At 42.0% G+C, this 23,911-nt stretch overlaps 1 protein-coding gene across 2 annotated transcripts in view; it reads right to left on the bottom strand.

Annotated features, from left to right (window-relative positions):
- fam114a1 (family with sequence similarity 114 member A1) overlaps positions 1–23,911 on the bottom strand; it is a 49,979-nt gene that overhangs the window by 17,294 nt on the left and 8,774 nt on the right. For both annotated transcript variants that reach the window (XM_072567665.1, XM_072567675.1), the window contains exons 2-9: positions 20,723–21,130; positions 18,308–18,392; positions 16,342–16,455; positions 13,855–13,955; positions 12,975–13,109; positions 10,804–10,944; positions 4,326–4,452; positions 2,231–2,313 (exon numbers count right to left, since the gene is read on the bottom strand). In XM_072567665.1, the coding sequence (XP_072423766.1) occupies positions 2,231–2,313; positions 4,326–4,452; positions 10,804–10,944; positions 12,975–13,109; positions 13,855–13,955; positions 16,342–16,455; positions 18,308–18,392; positions 20,723–21,118 (1,182 nt within the window). In that variant the 5' untranslated portion in view covers positions 21,119–21,130. The remainder of the gene's footprint in view (positions 1–2,230; positions 2,314–4,325; positions 4,453–10,803; positions 10,945–12,974; positions 13,110–13,854; positions 13,956–16,341; positions 16,456–18,307; positions 18,393–20,722; positions 21,131–23,911) is intronic.

Below are 23,911 nucleotides of genomic sequence, written 5' to 3'. Positions count from 1 at the left end.
CAACTGAAATTTGATCCACTTTTTCATAGTTAGTTTTAGTTAAAAAAAGGTTGAGATACTTCATATGATTGACCTGAGAATATCTGAGTTACAAAATGCTGATGATGATTATTAGACATTATTAATGATTAGAAATCTGGATAATGGATAAATGATGTAATTGCATTCTGGCAACAAGATGCTTTGGGTCAACTTATGAATTGTTCAAAAAAACCATTATAAATGTCCTTGAGGTGTTGGGGGGCTTTTAGTGCTTCTGGCATGTCAGTATAGCTTGCTGCACCACATTATAGGTAAGTAATCACATTGTTGTAGGACTAGCTCAAGACAACAGCTGACAACAAAAGAAAGGAAACACAAGGTGATGTTTCTTGTCACCAGGGCCAGTAGTCTGGAACTCTTGAATTAACCCTTCATTAGAGTTTAAGTGCTCTCAAGTTATCATTGATTTCAAATATGAATCCTGTCTTTTGCTTCACAGATGCTGTCTGATCTGCTGAGTACTTCCAGTACTTTGTTTTGATACAGAAGCCCCTTCACTGTATTGGCAACAGAAATTCAAGGTAACAGATCATAATTTTCTGAAAGGCATCAAATGCTGGCTTTGCCAATGATGAAGGGCAGTAGATCCCGCCCAGTATAATTCTACCACAAGAACTTCTGTGATATTCTCTTCTTTCAGCCAAATTTCCTTGTACACCTCATCACAAGTACTTTATCATTGCAAATTTCAAGTTAGTTCTAACTATAATATAAAACAATTCAGGCTCCAGCTGAAAATGGCTAATGTGGGCTTTTAATTTAAATATACAAACATTCTTCTGTTAAACCATGATTATTACAAGCTAAGGTAGTGATAAATTATGCCAACTGAGGAAGAAAGAATCAGCTGACGCAATCATAGGGAAAGAGAGACATAACAAATCGGCGTCAGATCACAATGAAAACCTCTTCAACTACTGACTGCTACTTGCAAGGTTGCAATACCTTTATAATTTAAAAATAACAAGAGTGATTTAAACATAGGTAAGAAAGGATGGCCGGCATGGTTGCTCAATGGTTAGCACTGTTGCCTCACAGCATTAGCGACTAGGGTTCAATTCCAGCCTTGGGGCAACTGTGTGGTGTTTGCACTTTTCCCCCATGTTTGTGTGGGCTTTCTCCAGGTGCTCTGGTTTCCTCCCACAAGTCCAAATATGTGCAGGTTAGGTGAGCTGGCCATGCTAAATTGCCTTTAGTATTTAGGGATGTGTAGATCAGATGCATTAGTCAGAGGAAATGTAGAGTAATAGGGTAAGGGAATGGGTCTGGGTGGGTTACTCTTTGGAGGGTTGGTGTGGACTTGGGCCAAATGGCCTGTTTCCACACTGTATGGATTCTATGGTTCTATGAAAAGGGCAGACACAATGACTTGCAGCCCTTAAGCTATTTATTAGCTTAACAAGCCAGCCTCACACCGACCTCCAAAGATGTAGTAGTCACAAGTGGCAGCGATAGTGTCAGAGGATAGATCCGATATGTAGACCTTGGACAAGTGTAGTTCCAATTGCAAGGTTCCTGATCACTGATACAAACTTAGCAGAGTATGGTCGGGTTTAGTGACAGCAAGCCCCAAATACAGCCCAATCTGCCATCATCCTATGGAGCAGTCAAAAGTAAGACTTTTCTCAATTCCCTCACCTCAACATTTTTAAAATAGACAATAAATCATGCATTGGAGGTTTAAATATGTTGCTTGTGTTTTATAGTAATGCAGGGCAAAAGGTAAACTTCACAAAGACAAGTTACTTTTCTGATCTGTTGCAGACTCAAACAGCAGCCCAATAGGAAATCAGCAAGAACCAACATGCAGAGAATCAGTCTCACTCTCAATTCTTTTCCCCTATTCCCACATGGCTGCTGATCCTTTTGAAAATGCTGCCAGACAAGAGACAAAGCATTCCCCTATATCACCTCGCCTCACTTGCTTCAGATGGCGAGTGAAACTTAATGATCCATCAAATCAAATTATTATGAGAATAAATCCATGCAATTTAAAGCATTACATTCTAATTCAGGGAAGAATTACAGGCTTTAAAATGTGATCTCTTATATGCAGAAACATTACATGAAGAAGCACCCCAACACTCCGAGCCTCCAGTCCCATCCCTACTCCACCACCACACACACCATCACCATTCCTCAAAACACATCGTAAATGTACTACAAATTATTTACAAAATCTACTTGCCTTGTTAAGTTTGTCTGGAGTAGCAGCTACGTGCAACTCAAATAGCAGCTCAGTTAGCGTGTATACAAACTCATTATCATCACCTGCCAGAAACAAAATAGCAGTTAATCGCTTTACAGCATTTTTTGCACCACTTTCAGGTTAACTAAAATAACAGTCCATAGTGGTTTTTTTCTAAAGCTTTGTAAGTTACCTTAATGTGCTATAACATTCAAGCAAGATAACCATACTTCCAATCTTTACTTGTAGTAGTAGTAGTAAATTATTTTATCTATTGCATAGTACATGTTCCCATTCACAAGGAATTTATTTTGGGAAGAATGTAGAATTAATTGGGAAATCTAAATTCTGTAACATGTTAATCTGATATGCTGTTTAAAGATATTTGGATTTGTGCAACTGGAGAATTCAGTTCTGGCACGTTTAAAGACAACTGGTACATTTTGTTTAAATTGGGCTTAAGCTGTTGTACTTGTTGATCCTTTGACAATACATTATTTATCAAATGGCATATACCATGGTAGCATGCTTCTCACAATAGCTATGCATTAGAATAGCTCTTCACATTGCTAAAATAGATGAAAATTTGCACCTTCCCATAGTGAATTTGATATGTCTCATTGTCGAAGAAGCACAAGTAAGCCATTCACTCTTTCAAGCTGATTCTGGTACTCCACTTCGGTTTTCTGTCTTTCATCCATATTCATAAAAAGTAGACACTTGTGAACTTTATTTCATCTCAGTACGGGTACTGAGGTCTGACCATGGTACATTCTAAATGAGTCAGCATGGAGGGTATAAGGGCAAACGTTAGGGAGGATAAGTTGGAACCGAGTTGGTCCATAGGTTTCAAAAGACAATATGGGCTGGGTAGAGTAGCACAGAATGACATGGAAGGTATGGAAATATGGAGAGTGGATGGAGGGGCAAAGATTGGCATGGAGGATATGAAGGGTTGGTATGAGGCATAAGTTGACATGGATGAGAAACGTGTTGGGATGGGCTGATATAAGCATTAAAGGCTTTTTTTTTAGGTGTTTTTCATTGCTCTGAAGTACTGAGTTGGCCTTATTCAGCCTGCCTCGACAACCAACTGTCCACTTGGCTGCTTCTGAACTCCTTCTTGGAGTGGCGGGTCCAATTCTCATTTCACCTGCACATTTTTCACTTGAAAATTCAGTCATCTGAGACACTTTTTTCTGGGTTGGGTTTGCAGGGCAATTGTCAGATTCCACGCTCCAAAGAGAGGACCAAAAACTCAGGCCTATGTCTACTGGTTGTAAATTCTAGAACATTAGAGTTTAAATATTAGAGCCAGAACTTTCAGGAGTGAAAATAGTATAGGCTTCAATATACAAAGGGTGTTTGAAGTTTGGGATTCTAACTAATGGGAATTTAAGTATATCAATTCTGGGTGGGACTGGGTGGGTTACACTTCGGAGGGTCGGTGTGGACTTGTTGGGCAGAAGGGCCTGATTTCACACTGCAGGGAATCTATTCTAATCTAATCATTAATTTTAAATCTGAGGTTGTTAAAGTTTTGTTATCCAGAGTGATTAAGGCAGACGGGTCAAAGGCAGGTATAAACAATTAGATCGCAAACTAATCATGAGTGCGATGCATGGGGAAATCAGCTCCAAAGATTAAATGGCCCAATCTTTTCACTTTGTATGTAGAATATGAACTACCATAATCATCTATGGAGATGGCTTTATTGTAATTGATCTGTTCTGTTTTCAGGCAGGGTAATGGCATGGTAAAAAAAAAGCTCATATGAAAAATTGCTGCTTTGTTGTCTATCATAAATAACACAAATTGGATTTTAATCAATAGATACATTCATGTCTTGAATTGAACTGAACTCAAATTATATGCAGAAACACACTGAGCTCTCTTTATCCAAATTGTAGGCAATGAATCCAGAGTTCCTAAACTAATTAGTCTGACGATTAAAATTCTTGAAGAAAACAAAAACTAAAATCCTTCGCTTGTCGTTACATCACAATATTATTTCTGTACAGCTTTCAAGTGTTAATTCTTCGTGTCATCTTTTTGAGAAACTGAGGAGAAAGACACTAATATCACATTAGGATACCTTGCTTGTCCTCGTGCTCTTCCTCTGTATTTAATTCTTTGAGTAAGAAAACCTCTTTAATACTGATCAAATCCTTCTTCAGAGTCTCCAATTCTTCCCCTGAGAGAGACATCAAAACCGACTGAACCTGGAAAAACAACAAACAACCTTTGATATTATCATTTAAGGATATTCAATGGAATTTGGAGGGCATGGACCTGACATACACCTCCAAAACTGGCAGTATGCCCACTGATTCCACTCGACTAGCTTGGAGGGATTTAAAATCCTATTTAGAGTCATAGAGATGTACAGCATGGAAACAGACCCTTCCATTCCCATCCCATCCATGCTGACCAGATATCCCAACCAATCTAGTCCCACCTGCCAGAACCTGGCCCATATCCCTCCAAACCCTTCCTATTCATATACCCATCCAAATGCCTTTTAAATATTGCAATTGTGCCAGCCTCCACCACTTCCTCTGGCAGCTCATTCCATACACATATCACCTTCTACGTGAAAAAGTTGCCCCTAAGGTCTCTTTTATATCTTTCCCCTCTCACCCTAAACCTATGCCCTCTAGTTCTGGACTTCCCCACCACAGGGAAAAGACTTTGCCAATTTACCCTATCCATGCCCCTCATAATTTTGTAAACCTCTATAAGGTCATTCCTTAGCCTCTGACACTCCAGAGAAAACAGCCTCAGCCTGTTCAGCCTCTCCCTGTAGCCCAGATCCTCCAAGCCTGGCAAGATCCTTATATATCTTTTCTCCTTGTAGGAAGGAGACCAGAACTGCATGCAACATTCCAACATTGGCCGAACCAATGTCCTGTACAGCTGCAACATGACCTCCCAACTCCTGTACTCAATACTCTGACCAAAAAAGGAAAGCATATCAAATGCCTTCTTCACTATCCTATCTACCTGCGATTCCACTTTCAAGGAACTATGAATCTGCACTCCAAGGTCTCTCTGTTCAGCAACACTCCCTTCGACTTTACCATTAAGTGTATAAGTCCTGCTAAGATTTGCTTTCCCAAAATGCAGCACCTTGCATTTATCTGAATTAAACTCCATCTGCCACTTCTCAGCCCATTGGCCCATGTGGTCAAAATCCTGTTGTAATTTGAGGTAACCCTCTTCGCTGTCCACTACACCTCCAATTTTGGTGTTATCTTCAAACTTACTAACTGTATCTCTTATGCTCACATCCAAATCATTTAAGTAAATGACAAAAAGTAGAGGACCCAGCACCGATCCTTGCGGCACTCCACTGGTCACAGACCTCCAATCTGAAAAACAACCCTCCACCACCACCCTCTGTCTTCTACCTTTGAGCCAGTTCTGTATCCAAATGGCTAGTTCTCCCTGTATTCCATGAGATCTAACCTTGCTATCAGTCTCCCATGGGGAACCTTGTCGAATGCCTTACTGAAGTCCATATAGATCTCATCTACTGCTCTGCCCTCATCAATTCTCCTTGTTACTTCTTCAAAAAACTCAATCAAGTTGGTGAGACAAGATTTCCCATGCACAAAGCCATGTTGACTATCCCTAATCAGTCCTTGCCTTTCCAAATACATGTACATCCTGCCCCTCAGGATTCCCTCCAACAACTTGCTCACCACCGAAGTCAGGCTCACCACCGAGTTCAGGCTCACCGGTTTATAGTTCCCTGGCTTGTCTTTACCGCCATTCTTAAACAGTGGCACTGTTTGCCAACCTCCAGTCTTCCAGCACCTCACCTGTGACTATCGATGATACAAATATCTCAGCAAGAGACCCAGTAAGCAGTTCTCTAGCTTCCCACAGAGTTCTCGGGTACACCTGATCAGGTCCTGGGGATTTATCCACCTTTACTCGTTTCAAGACACCAAGCACTTCCTCCTCTGTAATCTGGACATTTTGCAGGATGTCACCATCTATTGCCCTATAGTCTATATCTTCCATATCGTTTTCCACAGTAAATACTGATGCAAAATATTCATTTAGTATCTCCCCCATTTTCTGTGGTTCCACACAAAGGCCGCCTTTGCTGATCTTTGAGGGGCCCTATTCTCTCCCTAGTTACCCTTTTGTCCTTAATGTATTTGTAAAAACCCTTTGGATACTCCTTAATTCTATTTGTCAAAGGTATCTCATGCCCCCTTTTTGCCCTCCTGATTTCCTTCTTAAGTATACTCCTACCTCCTTTATACTCTTCTAAGGATTTGCTTGATCTGTCCTGTCTATACCTAACATATGCTTCCTTCTTTTCCTTAACCAAACCCCCAATTTCTTTAGTCATCCAGCATGCCCTATACCTAACAGCCTTTCCTTTCACCCGGACAGGAATATATTTTTTATGGATTCTTGTTATCTCATTTCTGAAGGCTTCCCATTTTCCAGCCGTCCCTTTTCCTGCGAACATCTGCCTCCAATCAGCTTTTGAAAGTTTTTGCCTAATACCCGTCAAAATTGGCCTTTCTCCAATTTAGAATTTCAACTTTTAGATCTGGTCTATCCTTTTCCATCACTATTTTAAAACTAATAGAATTATGGTCGCTGGCCCCAAAGTGCTCCCCTACTGACATCTCAGTCACCTGCGCTGCCTTATTTCCCAACAGTAGGTCAGGTTTTGCACCTTCTCTAGTAGGTACATCCACATACTGAATCAGAAAATTGTCTTGTACACACTTAACAAGTTCCTCTCCACCTAAACCCTTAACACTATGGCAGTCACAGTCTATGTTTGGAAAATTAAAATCCCCCACCATAACCACCCTATTATTCTTACAGATAGCTGAGATCTCCTTACAAGTTTGTTTCTCAATTTCCCTCTGACTATTGGGGGGTCTATAATACAGTCCCAATAAGACAAAGACAAATAGACTGTTAAGAGGTAAATAGAGAGACATAAAATATTATGTGAGAAATAAAAATTGTTTCGTTGGAATTATACTATTGTAGAATATTTTTTAAATAGCGAATAGGGGTTGGCATAAAGAGATCTTACTAAAACTGTACAATGTTTTTGTGAAATCACATGTGGATAATTGTGCATAATTTTGGTTTCCTTATCTAAGGAATACTTGCCACTGAGATGGTGCAGTAACGATTTACTTGTGATTTCTGGAATTGAAGGTTGAGTAGATTGGGTCTTTACTCTCTGGAATTTCAAAGAAAAAAATGAAACTTGACGGGAATTGATGTTTATTTCTCAGTTCCTTTCTTATTTCTCAGTTCCACCCAAATAACTTCCCTGGATATATTTCCGGGAATATCCTCCCTCAGCACAGCTGTAATGCTATCCCTTATCAAAAATGCCACTCTCCCTCCTCTCTTGCCTCCCTTTCTATCCTTTCTGTAGTATTTGTATCCTGGAACATTAAGCTGCCAGTCCTGCCCATCCTTGAGCCATGTTTCTGTAATTGCTATGATATCCCAGTCCCATGTTCCTAACCATGCCCTGAGTTCATCTGCCCTCCCTGTTAGGCCCCTTGCATTGAAATAAATGCAGTTTAATTCATTAGTCCTACCTCGTCCCTGCCTGCCCTGACTGTTTGACTCGCTTCTATTCTCAGCTGTACCAGTCTCAGATTAGGTTTAATAATTGATGCTCTCAAAGGTTGAGAGCTATGGTCTTGTTGCGCTGAGTGGCATTATTTATTTATTTGTTGATTTGTAATAAGTATAGTTTTGATTTCTTTTGCAGAAAAGTATAGTAGTTGGTTTACTGTTTCTGCTGTTATGATGCTATATTTTCAGGTTTCTACAACTTCCTAATTTTGTAACAAAAAGTTTTCAATAAATTAAAGAAAAGGATAACACTCTCCACCACCAACGCTCAATAGAATCCCTACAGTATGGAAAAAGCCATTTGGCCCACCAAGTTCACATCAACCCGCCTAACAGCATCCCCCCAATCCTACTACCCTGTACTTCCCATGGCTAATTTACCAAACCCACATCCCCTGGATACAATGGGCAATTTGAGGGAAAGTGAGGACTACAGATGCTGGAGATCAAAATAGAGAGTGCGGTGCTGGAAAAGCACAGCAGGTCAGGTAGCATCTGAGGAGCAGGAGAGTCAAAGTTTCAGGCATTGGCCTTTCTTCAGGAATCAATTCCTGATGAAGGGCTTATGCCGAAAACATCAATTCCCGTCAAGTTTCATTTTATTCTTTGAAATTTCAGAGAGTAAAGACCCAGTCTACTCAACCTTCAATTCCAGAAATCACGAGTAAAGCGTTACTGCACCATCTCAGTGGCAAGTATTCCTTAGATAAGGAAACCAAAATTATGCACAATTATCCACAGGTTGAGAGAGACGGAGAGAGAGGGCGAGAGACGGCGAGAGAGGGCGAGAGAGGGCGAGAGAGGGCGAGAGAGGGCGAGAGAGGGCGAGAGAGGGCGAGAGAGGGCGAGAGAGGGCGAGAGAGGGCGAGAGAGGGCGAGAGGGAGACAGGGCGAGAGGGAGACAGGGCGAGAGGGAGACAGGGCGAGAGGGAGACAGGGCGAGAGGGAGACAGGGCGAGAGGGAGACAGGGCGAGAGGGAGACAGGGCGAGAGGGAGACAGGGCGAGAGGGAGACAGGGCGAGAGGGAGACAGGGCGAGAGGGAGACAGGGCGAGAGGGAGACAGGGCGAGAGGGAGACAGGGCGAGAGGGAGACAGGGCGAGAGGGAGACAGGGCGAGAGGGAGACAGGGCGAGAGGGAGACAGGGCGAGAGGGAGACAGGGCGAGAGGGAGACAGGGCGAGAGGGAGACAGGGCGAGAGGGAGACAGGGCGAGAGGGAGACAGGGCGAGAGGGAGACAGGGCGAGAGGGAGACAGGGCGAGAGGGAGACAGGGCGAGAGGGAGACAGGGCGAGAGGGAGACAGGGCGAGAGGGAGACAGGGCGAGAGGGAGACAGGGCGAGAGGGAGACAGGGCGAGAGGGAGACAGGGCGAGAGGGAGACAGGGCGAGAGGGAGACAGGGCGAGAGGGAGACAGGGCGAGAGGGAGACAGGGCGAGAGGGAGACAGGGCGAGAGGGAGACAGGGCGAGAGGGAGACAGGGCGAGAGGGAGACAGGGCGAGAGGGAGACAGGGCGAGAGGGAGACAGGGCGAGAGGGAGACAGGGCGAGAGGGAGACAGGGCGAGAGGGAGACAGGGCGAGAGGGAGACAGGGCGAGAGGGAGACAGGGCGAGAGGGAGACAGGGCGAGAGGGAGACAGGGCGAGAGGGAGACAGGGCGAGAGGGAGACAGGGCGAGAGGGAGACAGGGCGAGAGGGAGACAGGGCGAGAGGGAGACAGGGCGAGAGGGAGACAGGGCGAGAGGGAGACAGGGCGAGAGGGAGACAGGGCGAGAGGGAGACAGGGCGAGAGGGAGACAGGGCGAGAGGGAGACAGGGCGAGAGGGAGAGGGGTGGCGAGAGAGAGCAAGTGGAGGCGAGAGGAGGGGGGGCGAGAGGGGTCGAGAGAGAGAGAGGGGGCGAGAGAGAGAGAGGGGGCGAGAGAGAGAGAGGGGGCGAGAGAGAGAGAGAGAGGGGGCGAGAGAGAGAGAGAGGGGGCGAGAGAGAGAGAGAGGGGGCGAGAGAGAGAGAGAGGGGGCGAGAGAGAGAGAGAGGGGGCGAGAGAGAGAGAGAGAGGGGGCGAGAGAGAGAGAGAGAGGGGGCGAGAGAGAGAGAGAGGGGGCGAGAGAGAGAGAGAGGGGGCGAGAGAGAGAGAGAGGGGGCGAGAGAGAGAGAGAGGGGGCGAGAGAGAGAGAGAGGGGGCGAGAGAGAGAGAGAGGGGGCGAGAGAGAGAGAGAGGGGGCGAGAGAGAGAGAGAGGGGGCGAGAGAGAGAGAGAGGGGGCGAGAGAGAGAGAGAGGGGGCGAGAGAGAGAGAGAGGGGGCGAGAGAGAGAGAGAGGGGGCGAGAGAGAGAGAGAGGGGGCGAGAGAGAGAGAGAGAGGGGGCGAGAGAGAGAGAGAGAGGGGGCGAGAGAGAGAGAGAGAGGGGGGCGAGAGAGAGAGAGAGGGGGCGAGAGAGAGAGAGAGGGGGCGAGAGAGAGAGGGGGCGAGAGAGAGAGAGAGGGGGCGAGAGAGAGAGAGGGGGCGAGAGAGAGAGAGAGGGGGCGAGAGAGAGAGAGAGAGGGGGCGAGAGAGAGAGAGAGGGGGGGCGAGAGAGAGAGAGAGGGGGCGAGAGAGAGAGAGAGAGGGGGCGAGAGAGAGAGAGAGGGGGCGAGAGAGAGGGGGGGCGAGAGAGAGAGAGAGGGGGGCGAGAGAGAGAGAGAGGGGGCGAGAGAGAGAGAGAGGGGGGGCGAGAGAGAGAGAGAGGGGGGGTGAGAGAGAGAGAGAGAGGGGGCGAGAGAGAGAGAGAGAGGGGGCGAGAGAGGGCGAAAAGGACAGCGGGCGAAAAGGACAGCGGGTGAAAAGGACAGCGGGCGAATTGGGAGAGGGAGGACAGAGAAAAAAAGCGAAAGAGAGAGTGTCAAATGAAGAAATTGTTAAAAAAGCAAGAATAGGACTGTGAACTCTTTAATACTCACTTTTATTTCACTTTCATTGGACAGAATTTCCAAAGCTTCTAAATGCGATAGGCCTTGAAAGTCATCAAACAACATCCCATAGTGAGCAGTCTTCTCAACAGTAGTTCTTTGTTTCTCCTTCTCTTTTGCTTCCCTTAACATCTATTTGGGAAAAAGAAAAGACAAGAATTAAAAGTGTCAGAGTTTTTGATTCATATTATCCAAATCAAATGTCAATGTCAAGTGAAATATGCACACTTCATCATGTGGTGTGTAACTGCATTCTGAGACCATTATGAAAAATGCAAGATTGAACTGACAATATTAAGTTAAGCAACTTCTTTGAGGCACAAACACCAACAGGAAATCAATTGAGGATAACAATAGAAGTTAAGCATTGACATTAAATCAAAGGAAGTGGCTTATCAGAATCCTGGAAAACAAAAAAAGTATGAAGTCTGGAAGCTATTGAGAAACCAGCAGAGAATGACCAAGGAGATTTTGAATGCAAATAAGAAATAAAGGTGGACTGTAGAAGCATTAGGAACCCAGATTCAATTCCACCCTTGGGTGACTGTCTGTGTGGAGTTTGTACATTCTCCCATAGTGCCTGCAAGGGTTTCCTTTGGGTGGTCCGCTTCCTTCCACATTCCAAAGATGTACAGGTTAGCTGTACAGGCTGTGCTAAATTGCCCACAGTGTCCAGGGATGTGCAGGCTAGGTGGATTAGCCATGGGAAATACAACAAGGATTTTTGGGGGGGGGGGGGGGGGTTGGGAGGTAGATAGGATGCTCTTTGGAGTGTCAATATGGACTAGAATAGCCAAATAACCTGTTCCACACTGCACCTTTATGTTCTAAGGAAAGGTCTCAATGTTTCTATGTTCTAGATAAAATACTAAACCCAGACCCCAACAGCACACTCAGGTGTGTATGAAATAAAAGGGTCATTATTTGAAATATCTCAAATATTAATCTAGAATCATAGAGTTTATTGTACACAAGGAGACCATTCAACCCATTGTGTCTGCACAGGCTCCCAAAGGACCTCATTAGTCCCATTCTACAGTCCTATTTCCACAGCCCTCTAAATGTATTAGTTTCAAACATATGTCCAGCTCTTTTGAAAGCTCACATGGAATTCACCTCTACCACTTTCCCAGGCACCACATTCAAAATCCTAACAATTATCCGAATAAAGACATTTATCCTCACTCTCTTGCTAATTATGAAATTAAAGTGATCTGTAATGATGGAATGTGGACAGTAGCTACTTAGCTCTTAGGCTGTCATTTAAATGTCTTGTTAAATTGGATACTACTAAAAAATTGAGAATCTAGCTACAGTTGAGAGGTTAAAAATGTGTTGCTGGAAAAGCGCAGCAGGTCAGGCAGCATCAAAGGAGAAGGAGAATCGACGTTTTGGGCATAAGCCCTTCTTCAGGAATGAGGAGGGTGTGCCAAGCAGGCTAAGATAAAAGGTAGGGAGGAGGGACTTGGGGGAGGGGCATTGGGAATGCGATTGGTGGAAGGAGGTTAAGGGGAGGGTGATAGGCCGGAGAGGTTGGGAAGAAGATTGCAGGTCAAGAAGGCGGTGCTGAATCTAAGGGCTGGGACTGAGAAAAGGTGGGGGGAGGGGAAATGAGGAAGCTGGAGAAATCCGCATTCATCCCCTGTGGCTGGAGGGTTCCTAGGTGGAAGATGAGGAGGAGGCCAAGGACCTGCATGTTGAGAGGTGTAAAGATACAAATGAACAAGCTCTTTGCTTTCTTAAAAGAGGGAAGCCATCCCTTTTCTTATGTTGTTGCATCATCTAACACCAATATCTAAGCTAACAGTTGGGATGATCTGCTTTCATTACTCATGTTCTAAAAAGGCCATGAATAGCTGAGCCAATTACTGGCTTTGAGCAATTGTCAAAATCAACAATGGAACCATTGGTACATAAGGTTGTTGCATCAGTGTGGGGAACAGTATGTCCTGAACACTCTAGAACCAACTGTGCAGTGTTCAATTTTATAACATGATTAACTCATACGAACATAGATATGAGTACTAAAGCAATGGCACGTTTCTGAACTGATGGCAAACTCCCTGATGAGAATAATAAAAAGTTAAGTTATTTAATCCTGTTTAATAATGCTCCTGTTGGTTTTATTAAAACGCAACTATTGTGAGAGGCATTCTCAATACCTGGGACAAAGTGGCAGTTCGATGTATTAATATTTTTGTTTTCTTGAATCCAGGGTCACTTTCTGCAAGGACATTCATTGTCTTCTTGCCGATAAATTCTAGTGCGTCCAAGCCGCCTGTGATCACAGTCTTACCCTTAACAGAAACCATGGAAAGCAACAAGTAGTATGTATCATTATTCACCATTTTTACAGTTGATAAATTCATGAGTGAGTAGCGATTCCTATTTTAAACACATTCATCAAACTGATAAAAAACCAAAGCAACTTTGGATGTTAGAAATCAGAAACAAAAACAGAAATTGCTGGAAAAGCTCAGCAGGTCTGGCAGCATCTGTGGAGAGAAATCAGAGTTAAGGTTTCAGGTCTAGTCATCCTTCATCAGAATGAGTATGTTCTGAGGAAGGGTCACTAGACCCAAAATGTTCGCTCTGATATCTCTCCACAGATACTGCCAGATCTGCTGAACTTTTCCAGCAATTTCTGATTGTGTTTCATCAAATCGATTACTGATTAGAATCCAATACTATAAATGGATTTATTTCTAGAAAAATTGATGCATAAGCTTGCTATGTGGAAGCCAGTATTTGGAACTCTCCACAAATGCTGCCAGATCTGTTGAGTTTCTCCAGCACTTTGATTTTATTTCAGATTTCCAGCATCTGCCGTATTTTGCCTTTATTCTGAAAGCTAATATTATCCGACGTGTTTGAGTACGACTGCCTTTTTTCCAGTGAGCTTGAAAATTACTATGTAAATGCATATTAATCCCTTTTAACTAAATGAGCCCAAACCAGAAGTAAGTGATCAAGAAAAATAAACTTGCATGGAAATTGTAGTACTTGCTTTGCATGCGAAACAGCTTGCCTTATTTCACTTACTGTGCTTTGAACAACATTCGAAATTGTTGAAAGCATGCCACGAGATCCAGCAGTGGGGGAAGAGGGTGGAACAGTTACAGAATCGGTTTCTTCTTGTGCATCTGTTCAGGAAAGGCACAACATCTCTCAATAATTGCAAAACTTGAAGCTGCACAATTCCATCAATTTATTTAAACTATTGTCTACAATAAATCTAACAGATAAAGGGAAATTATTTCCTGATCCTTTTCATCATATCTCAGTCCCTACAGAGCTTGATACAGAGAATAGGTTCAAACTATACAGATATTGTTAAGATTTAAAAGGACCTGACAATGTTTAATTTTTTTAAATTTGGTTCATATCATTTGACAGCAACTTACTTCAAAATAAAAAAAATGTGATTATCCTCCCAAAATAAGCCATTACTACATATCTAAAGTTAAGATGACATCATGTTCTGCTCCATCATCCCCAACAGGACCATCTGCTGATGAGCTCCTGCAGACAGAGTTAAGGAAGCTAGGAAATTGAAAAGTGGGGCCTCAAATACGTTTGTGGGAAAGAAACTGACATATGGATGGAATGTCATTTTAATAGTTGTTACCATATTTCAGTTACATTTAGGGAAATGACAATGTTGGACAAAAAATAAAAAAATTCTCATTTGGGAAAAGAGCTAACTTATTAAATGTTGAGGTTTGATTTGGCAAAAGTGAACTAGAAATAGCCATTTGCAGGTAAAGCTATGCCAGTAGTTGGAGGCAAAGAGGAGATAGAGGGTTTCAGAGCAAATATGAATCTACTTAGAAAAAGAGGAGACCATCCCACCTGAAATTTTCCCTTTCTCCCCGGTGTCAGAGAATAGTCAATAGGACAAAGCAAAAAAAGGAGAAACACATAACAGATATCAATAACTCACACTGCAGAAAACCTATAAGAGCATAGAAAGTGCTTGAGGATGTTAAGAAAGAAATTAGGAAAGCAAAGAAAGGGCATGAAACTATACTGACAAATAAAATCAAGAGAAGCTACAAGATGTTTTATAAATATATAATGATCAACAGGATAACTAAAGAAAGAGTAGGTTCCAAAGAAATGTCACAGACCTTAAATGTTAAGCCACTTGCTCCTCTACAGATGCTGTCTGACCTGCTGAGTGCTTTCAGCATTTCATGTTTTTACTTCTGATCGCCAGCTTCTGCAGCATTTTGCTTTTGCATTAGTGTTTGAAAATAGTCAGAAGGAACAAAGTGGATGAGAACCAAGCAGGTAAACCAAGACATAGAATGAATCAGGCAATGTTGCAAAGGTTGGATAGGTGGTTTTCATGATGATAATGAATTGTTGTCAAGTCTGATATCAAGACTGTGAAAAATATGGTTCAGGCTTAGGTCTTTGCCAAGAAGCAGCATGGGATTGGATGTCAGCGAAAAGAATTCAGCTGAAAAATCAAGATAACAGTACTGGAGAAAGTTTCACTTATCAAGTCTGAATGGCAGACAAGCAATCTAACAATACAGACACTAGAGAAAATGCTAGAGAAAGAGAAGATAATGTGGAGAGAAAATTGGCATAATGCATGCATGGATAGTGTGGAAGAACTTTAAATGAGAGGTATGAAGGGTGAAACAAGGTGAGATGTTTAAAGGAGAAGGAATTATGGTAGAGGAAGTAGGAGACAGACAGAAATATGATCTTAAGATAGGAAGGAGAATGGCAAGCTGACCAGGTCAAGGGGTCAGTAAAATGGTGTAAATGGCATTGCTTCATGTTAGGAAGTGCCTTGCTAGGCTTTTTAAAAGATATCAAGAGAGGCCCATACGGAAGCTGTAAGGTAATTCAGGAGGAATTCAAGCCAGTTATAACAGCAGGAGAATAGGAAAGATGAAAGCTGTATAATTAGTGTATGTAGGGTACAGACTTAATGACAGAGAATCATGATGATAAGAAGCCTTAAAAAGAAGGGGAATTGAAGAGGGGGAAACAAAAGTTATGGGCTTGAATCCAGAGCAGTTGCAAAAAAGTGCTCACAAAAGGATGCAGGAAAATTAAGTTATATAAACACACAGTTACATGCTAGATCTAGATTGCCATGCTTTGAAATGACAGAAGAGACAACATATGGAAGATTCTAAACTTAAAGTCAGAGGTCTGATAAACTGATGTAAGCTGGATGGCATTAATGAGAAGCTAACGTCCAAGTGAGTGAGGTCAGAGGCTATTCAACAGGTACAGCATTGAAATATTTACAATAGTTTAAATATTTGCTATGATCAGCTGTTGGTGATGCTGTATGACTGCATGAGGGCAAGACAGTCAATGATGCCTATAAGAATCCCCCAGGAATCACTACTGAAAAAAAAATCACAAAGACAAAATACTTTTAATGAGACCACCAGAAAATGTAAGATAGCATTTGCAGTAATCAAAACAAGGAGCCAGTGCCTTATGAAAATGAGAAAGGAGAAAACAGACAGGAAAAAAGGCAACTTTCTTTGCAGATACCTGATAATTTTGTAACTTCATTTGGCTTAGGCAGTGTACTCTCCTCAGATGTTTGGGAACTGTGAATTTTGAGGGATGCTTCTGCTTTCTCCATTACAGTGCTCAGCCCATGACCTGCAATTGAAATTCCATGTATTAGTTTGTTTAAGATACAGATAATATTCTCTCTACACAAAAGAAAAAGAATCATTATGTTCCATGTATCAAATATTACTGAAAAGAAGTTTCAAAATCTCTTACCAGTTATAAACTGGTTTTCTGATTATTTCAAATAGAAATTTAGTGTGGCAGACTAATGTAATTAATCTTAATCATTAGCATACCAACTGCCAGGATCGTCTGAATATTACTCTTATGGAAGACTGTCAAACAACTAGAATTATCCATCCCCAAACTTGGACTGTCCTATATTGCCAGCTCTGAGCCTCCTAAAATCTTATGATCAACCTCACTGCCTGCAGAACCTGAAGTGCCATGTCAATTGTTACCACTTTGAAACATCAAATATAACATTAATTCCTCAAATAATGGGTAGCATTTAAAAATGCTAACATTTTCAAACACAAGCCTATGTCGAGCATGTTCACTTTTAGTTTTAATGGAGGTGGGACAAAGAACAGAGAAGCAAACCCTTTTCATGCAGTAGGTTGATTATTTAAATATGATAATGTGATCCTGATACTTCAGATTTAACAATTGTTTAAAGTTTAACTCTGGCTGGCTGCTTTCCTCTGTTCCAAGGAAACCTGGCAGCTAAAGTAGGAATTGCTTGGTGCAGCAGTTAATAAACTACATATTACCCACTACAACTCATTGTTAGACTAGCACTGTGTTCTGCCCCCAGTGGTCTCCCAACCAATCCTTCCTTAGCTATGGCCTCTGATCTTTCTCTCCCCAAGGTCCTTCTGATCTCCTCCCTCTCTTGATATAGCAGCATTCTGTGATCCTTCTGTGAATGTGGTTTCCCCTTTCCATTCCACTACCACTCTTTAGAACAGAATAGTATCGCAATTTATTGTCATTTGTATTTATATAAATTTGTATTTATATATTAAAATACAGTGAGATGTGTATATGTCACCACAATTCGACACCGTTTTAATTACAGGAATACAAAAAGAAATAATTAAGACAAAGTTAGGACAAAGTTAATCTTTTGTTCCCTCCATGGCTCCTGGGTTTATGGAATGGTTACAGGATGCTGCCCAAAGGTTTCCGGACTGGACCCACCACACTGCCATCGTCAAAGCTGACATTGAAACTACTGCATTGCTGCTTATGCAAGGAGGGACAGACCAGATCCACCAAACCTCCAACACTGAAGCAGTCACTCAAGCCACTGCCACTTCAGTTGCCACCCAAAGTTGTCACATTGCTGCCACAGCCATAAGGAATGAACTGGAAACACAATGCTGCCACTGTTGACACCGTCACACCACTGTCAGCAGAAACAGATCAGACCCTCCAATGATGAAGCTGTCGATAAAGTGACAGCCACTATGGCCACAAGGAATGGAAATTCGGATCCACCAAACCGCTGGTGCTGTGACAGGCTCTCATAACTACCTTTCTCCATCACAGCTGCAGAAAAAAAGGAAAGGTGAACTTTGATACAAAACAGAAATGAAGAAACAAAACAAACAGCAAAATAAAGAACACTGAAGAATGCAGGTGAGTGAGAGTGGGAGCATATGGGTACAGAGCCTGAATGCTTCCTACCCTATAGCCAACCTCTGAATACACTGAAATAGAAGCAAAAGATATTAACCAGGTTCTGCTGTCAAATTCTGGGAAATTGCAAGACCCAAAAGAAACATTTTTCCATGTTTCCCAGCATCAGAACAGCACCTCATCTGTCACTGGTAATTTCAGAGCCACAGGATTAATGTGGTAACCTGTAAAGCGACTAGACTTCCCGCGAGTTGACACACTTAGTTCTTGCAGACACTTCACTAGCTGAACTTACCAACAGTTGCTGTTGCAGTGGACAGCAAAGATTTCCCCCAGGTTCCCCAGGATCCCCAGGCTTTTCTTTTGTCAGAAGTTGATTCCTGTAGAATTCATGGAAAACATTTTTATTAAACTTATCAAATACACTTTGTCAGGAGGCAGATCTTTGGCTTATTACTGCTGATGCTTAATTCTGAATGGACTTCTCAGCAGTTTTTGATAGTGGCAGTTTTCTACTGCATGCCACTCTCAGGGGCTAGTGTGGAGACAAGTTCCAAGTTTACCTCAGCTGGAATAAAACTGAACTTGAACTTGTTTGCATTATTCTGCACCTGAGCTAACCATCTCAGATTTATTTAATAGCAGAAGCCAATTGAGGTTCTTTGACAAAACACAGTGTAACTAACATCTAATTTCACAAAATGGCTATTAGTAATAATAGACAGATAATAGTTACACTTTATTGATTTTACAAATAAGACTGCATTTAATTTCATAGCAGGAATTCTGGCTAAGAGGTTGACAGAAAACTTTATACATAAGTTTCTAATGTATGTTCTTGACACAGAACTGCCAAGGGCAAATCTTGCTCTGCACCACTATAGATGCCAGCATTCAAACAATTTGACTCAACTTGAATTTAGCCCCAAGGATAATCTGCTATGGTTCTGAAGATTTGGGCATGGATTTCATGTGCTCGTGCTGCACATGTTCTCCTGGGGGTGGGTAACCAAGCACAGCAAATTGGGTGGTTAGCCCACTTGAGTCCTGCTCACTCTATAATATGCGAGGTGGAATTGGCCACAAACCCAACATATTTAAATATGTAGAAACTGATTGGACTTATTAACAAGCCTCCTGATTTGAATAATATATTGCCTCAGCACAGTATAAATGCCAAGGCCTCTAGTGGCTCAATGGTACTATCCCTGAATCCAAGACAGAACGTCCAGGTTCAAGTCCCACTTGCCCAGAGGTGTCATAACATACTCAAACTAGTTGTTTAAAAATAATTTTAATACAGTTAGTATGGCCATGAGGTTGGGAGAGTGGCTAGGGTATTTTTAGAGTTCTACATAAGAAAAGATGGCGGGGTGACAGGAACAAGGGCACAACCAATATAAATGTCATGCTGCATAATTAAAGTATTTTAATCATCGAAGATTTGATACCTACCTTCTAAAACCAGTTTGTTACATCATTATAGATACATCACAGAATGGATGTCTTACTTACTTTGTTAAAAATTAAAGAGAGTGATTCTTTATTACTTATCATCAATAAAGTAGATACAACCTGTCGCTGTTTCAACTGGTGTTAAATAATAATAGGAAGGCTTTATAATTTAATCCAAATAGAAAACACTGATCACACACTCAATAATGAAATGGTAATAACTAACTTGCAGAATATTTTGTTATCTTGGGAAAATGAAATTTAATCACTTAGCATTAGGGAACCTAATTAGCCTCATCACGTGTATGCTAGTGAAAAGGGGTGAAAGCCAGAGTTCTCGATTCTGATCACAATCAAGTAATTCAGCTGGATAATGCTAAATTAAATGCAAACTCCTGGAGCGTCAGATGCTGAGGGGTGACCTTTTAAAAGTTTATAATATTATGAGGGACGTGATAGGGTGAATAGCCAAGGTCTTATCCCTGGGGTGGGGAGTCCAAACTATAAGGCATAGGTTTAAGGTGAGAGGGGAAGATTTAAAAAGGGACCTAATGATACAACTTTTTCACAAGAGTATGAAACATGTGTATGAAACGAGCTGCCAGAGGAAGCTCTTACAACTTTTAAAAGGCAACTGCATGGGTATATAAATAGGAAGAGATATGAACCAAATGCTGGCAAATGGGACTAGGTGTATTTAGGATATCTGATTGGCATGGACAAGTTGGACTGAATGGTCTGTTTCCAATCTGTACGGTACTATCACTCTATATTTAATCCCTAATGTGCATGCAATTCTTTGTTGATTTGGAGCATCTATAAAATTTTAGACTGGATTGAAACAGACAAAATGCAATCAGAATTTTGTAATGCATAATCAACTGCTTGCCATTATACATATAACATTATTGTTGGATGGAAAGCCTTTATTAGTTAAAGATTTGTTTAGCCTTTTTAGAACGTTGTTCAATGTAAATTATAATCAAACCAATTGATGACTTCTGAAAACATTCCAATCATTTATTATGAAATAATTATACTGCTCCAGTTTACATTCTATTCAATCATCAATGGTACAATACCATTCTAGCTGTCGTGAAACATGCTTCTCACAAGGAAAAGAAGCAAGAATAATTCAAGCATAATACTTTGTCTATAAAGTGACCTCAATGGAGGTTGAAGTTAGAGAGTTACAGTTAATGAAGAATAAAATTATTCCGGTTATTCAAAATTAACTTTCAAAGGCACCACATACCTCAACAACATTTTCCTCTGTTGATACATGTTCATCCAATGCCTGAAATCTGATGGATTCTGGTTCAAGACTTACTGCTTCCTTGCACTCAGCAGATAGGTTAATTGTTTCTTCTGCCAACACAGAATCATTTGCTGCATGATCTTCTAATGGATCACTTGGCTTAGGTTCATTCTCAGCCTCAGTATGGCAAACAATTTCCTGTTGGATGGAGCTCTTATTCCCAACTGGCACTGGATTGGACTTAGGCTCTAAAGAATCACCCACTTGTGAAGACACTGCAATGGTTGGAACTTCAGCATCATTTCCAGATGGTACACTGAACTCATCTTCCACAGACAAGTTTGCCACAGCAGCTGTAATATCACTCCTTTCGCCATCCTCTGTCTCAGACATTGCAAATCATATCTGTCAATAAAATGTTTAATTATCACTGCTTACATTTATTGCCTTGACTCAAAAAAATGATGACATTTGAATCATTTAAAACCCAAATAAACAAGGATTTTAAAAAAATTACAAGAGTGTGTCAATGGTTGGAATTTAGGCAAGACCCCTATCAGGACCCCTATTGGTGAGAGGACCAACAGGGAGCCCCATCAATTTCACAGCAGAGACCCATGGGTAACAAGTTCCATTTGGTGACATCACTGCCTGATGCCAGGTCCAAGGTCAATGAATTTGACTACAAGGTACCATAAAGTTCCCTCTCCTACAGGTTGCTAGCAGGATATGCTGGACTGCTTATTGAATACACAGGAAAGCAGTGGAGCACCTATTTAATCCATGAACCACCGTTAAGTGTTGGTAGGGATAATGGGCGTCAATTAGCTCACTATTGAACATAACCAACATCCTACCTTTAGCAGCCATGAATATCATGTCAGCTCCTTATGGCTTTTCACCTAATTCAGGGATGTTTGGCAGGTTTTCCTATTTTGATGGCTTGCACTAATTCCAGAATATTATTTTGGTGACAATGTCTGCCTTTGCATGTATTGCTTAGCTGTCTGGTCTAACTCATGGATATCTTCCCAAACAGAAGTACCATTCTCTGTTAATTAACTGAAGTATCAACAAGTTATTGGAAAAAGGAAAAGAAAAAAAAGTCTGCATTGGACAGGCTGTTGTTCCCTAACTTTGTGCATGCTTAGAAATTATTTGGATACAATAAAGTCAGGGTGACTTTCTTGTTTTTGTTTCCTTCATTGCAGCCATATCAACACACACTGGATCACTATCTGAGTGACACCATGTTTGAATCTCTGCAATCAGCTTTCTGCATCTGTCATAGCACTGACACAGACCTTATTAAAGTCACAAATGACAACCTGTGATAATGCTGACCAAAACTGTTGGAATGATGGAGCATGTGTGGACACCACAGCCAATGACTGTGACTCTATGACAGTGAGACTGTTTTCTCTAAATAGTGAAGGTTGTATAATGTCGCCACGCAAGGTGCCATCTTAGGTATAAGCACCTAGGTACAGAATCATAAGAACAAGGTAGAAAGAACAAAGTTAAAAGTTAACCAGTATAGTAATTCCTAATATTAAGTACAAAAATAAAGGAATAAAGCTAAAAGTCAAACATTACAATCTTTTGAAAATGCTCAGTGACGCTGGGACTACACTTCCTACAGGAGTTTGATCTCCTCCTCTTTCTCATGCTTTCCTCACACAGTCCATTCCACTGTGGCCTACCACTCTGGTGCCAAAGCAACTGCCACTCCTGTTGATCCACCCTGAGTAGTTATTCAGGCATACCACATTGCCGCAGCTGACCAATGCCAACCATAGATGCCATCCAGCCATTGAAAGCTGATGTTGGTGCCACATCCTTGAATACTCAGAATCATAGAGATGTACAGCATGGAAACAGACCCTTTGGTCCAACCCGTCCATGCTGACCAGATATCCAAACCCATTCTAATCCCACCTGCAGAATCTGGCCCATATCCCTCCAAACCCTTCCTATTCATGTACCCATCCAAATGCCTTTTAAATGCTGCAACTGTATTAGTCTCCACCACTTCCTCTGGCAGCTCATTCCATACACGTACCACCCTCTGTGTGAAAATGTTGCCCCTTAGATCTCTTTTATATTTTGCCCCCCTCACCCTAAAGCTATGCCCTCTAGTTCTGGACTCCCTGACCCCAGGGAAAATATTTTGTCTATTTATCCTATCCATGCTCCTCATAATTTTATAAACTTCTATAAGGTCACCCTTCAGCCTCTGATGCTCCAGGGAAAACAGTCCCAGCCTGTTTAGCCTCTCCCTACAGCTCAAATCCTCCAACCCTGGCAACATGCTCTTAAATCTTTTCTGAACCCTTGCAAGTTTCACAATATCCTTTCGATAAGGAGGAAACCAGAACTGCATGCAATATTCCAACAGTGGCCTAACCAATGTCCTGTACAGCTGCAACATGAACTCCCAACTCCTGTACTCAGTACTCTGACCAATAAAAGGAAAGCATACCAAACACCTTTGTCATTATCCTATCTACCTGCGACTCCACTTTCAAGAAGCTATGAACCTGCAATCCAAGGTTTCTTTGTTCAGCAACACTCCCTAGGACCTTACTATTAAGTGTACAAGTGCTGCTAAGAATTGCTTTCCAAAAATGCAGCGCCTCACATTTATCTAAATTAAACTCCATCTGCCACTCATCAGTCCACTGGTCCATCTGATCAATGTCCCACTGTAATCTGAGGTAACCTTCTTCGCTGTATATACACTTCCAATTTTGGCGTCATCAGCAAACTTACTAACTTCACCTCTTACACTCACATCCAAATCATTTATATAAATGATGAAATGTAGTGAACCCAGCACCGATCCTTGTGGCACTCCACTGGTTACAGGCTTCCAGTCTGAAAAACAACCCTCCGTCAACATCCTCTGTCTTCTACCTTTGAGCCAGTTCTGTATCCAAATGGCGAGTGCTCCCTGTATTCCATGAGATCTAACCTTGCTAACCAGTCTCCCACGGGGAACCTTGTCGAACACCTTACTGAAGTCCATATAGATCACATCTACCACTCTTCCCTCATCAATCCTCTTTGTTACTTCTTCAAAAAACTCAATCAAGGTTGTGAGACATGATTTCCCACACACAAAGCCATGCTGACAATCTCTAATCAGTCCTTGCCTTTCCAAATACATGTACATCCTGTCCCTCA

Source organism: Chiloscyllium punctatum, chromosome 1 (assembly GCF_047496795.1).
Source record: "Chiloscyllium punctatum isolate Juve2018m chromosome 1, sChiPun1.3, whole genome shotgun sequence".
NCBI lineage: Eukaryota > Metazoa > Chordata > Chondrichthyes > Orectolobiformes > Hemiscylliidae > Chiloscyllium > Chiloscyllium punctatum.
The sequence above is the reverse complement of the archived record's forward strand: the minus strand, read 5'-3'. Positions and strand labels throughout refer to the sequence as shown.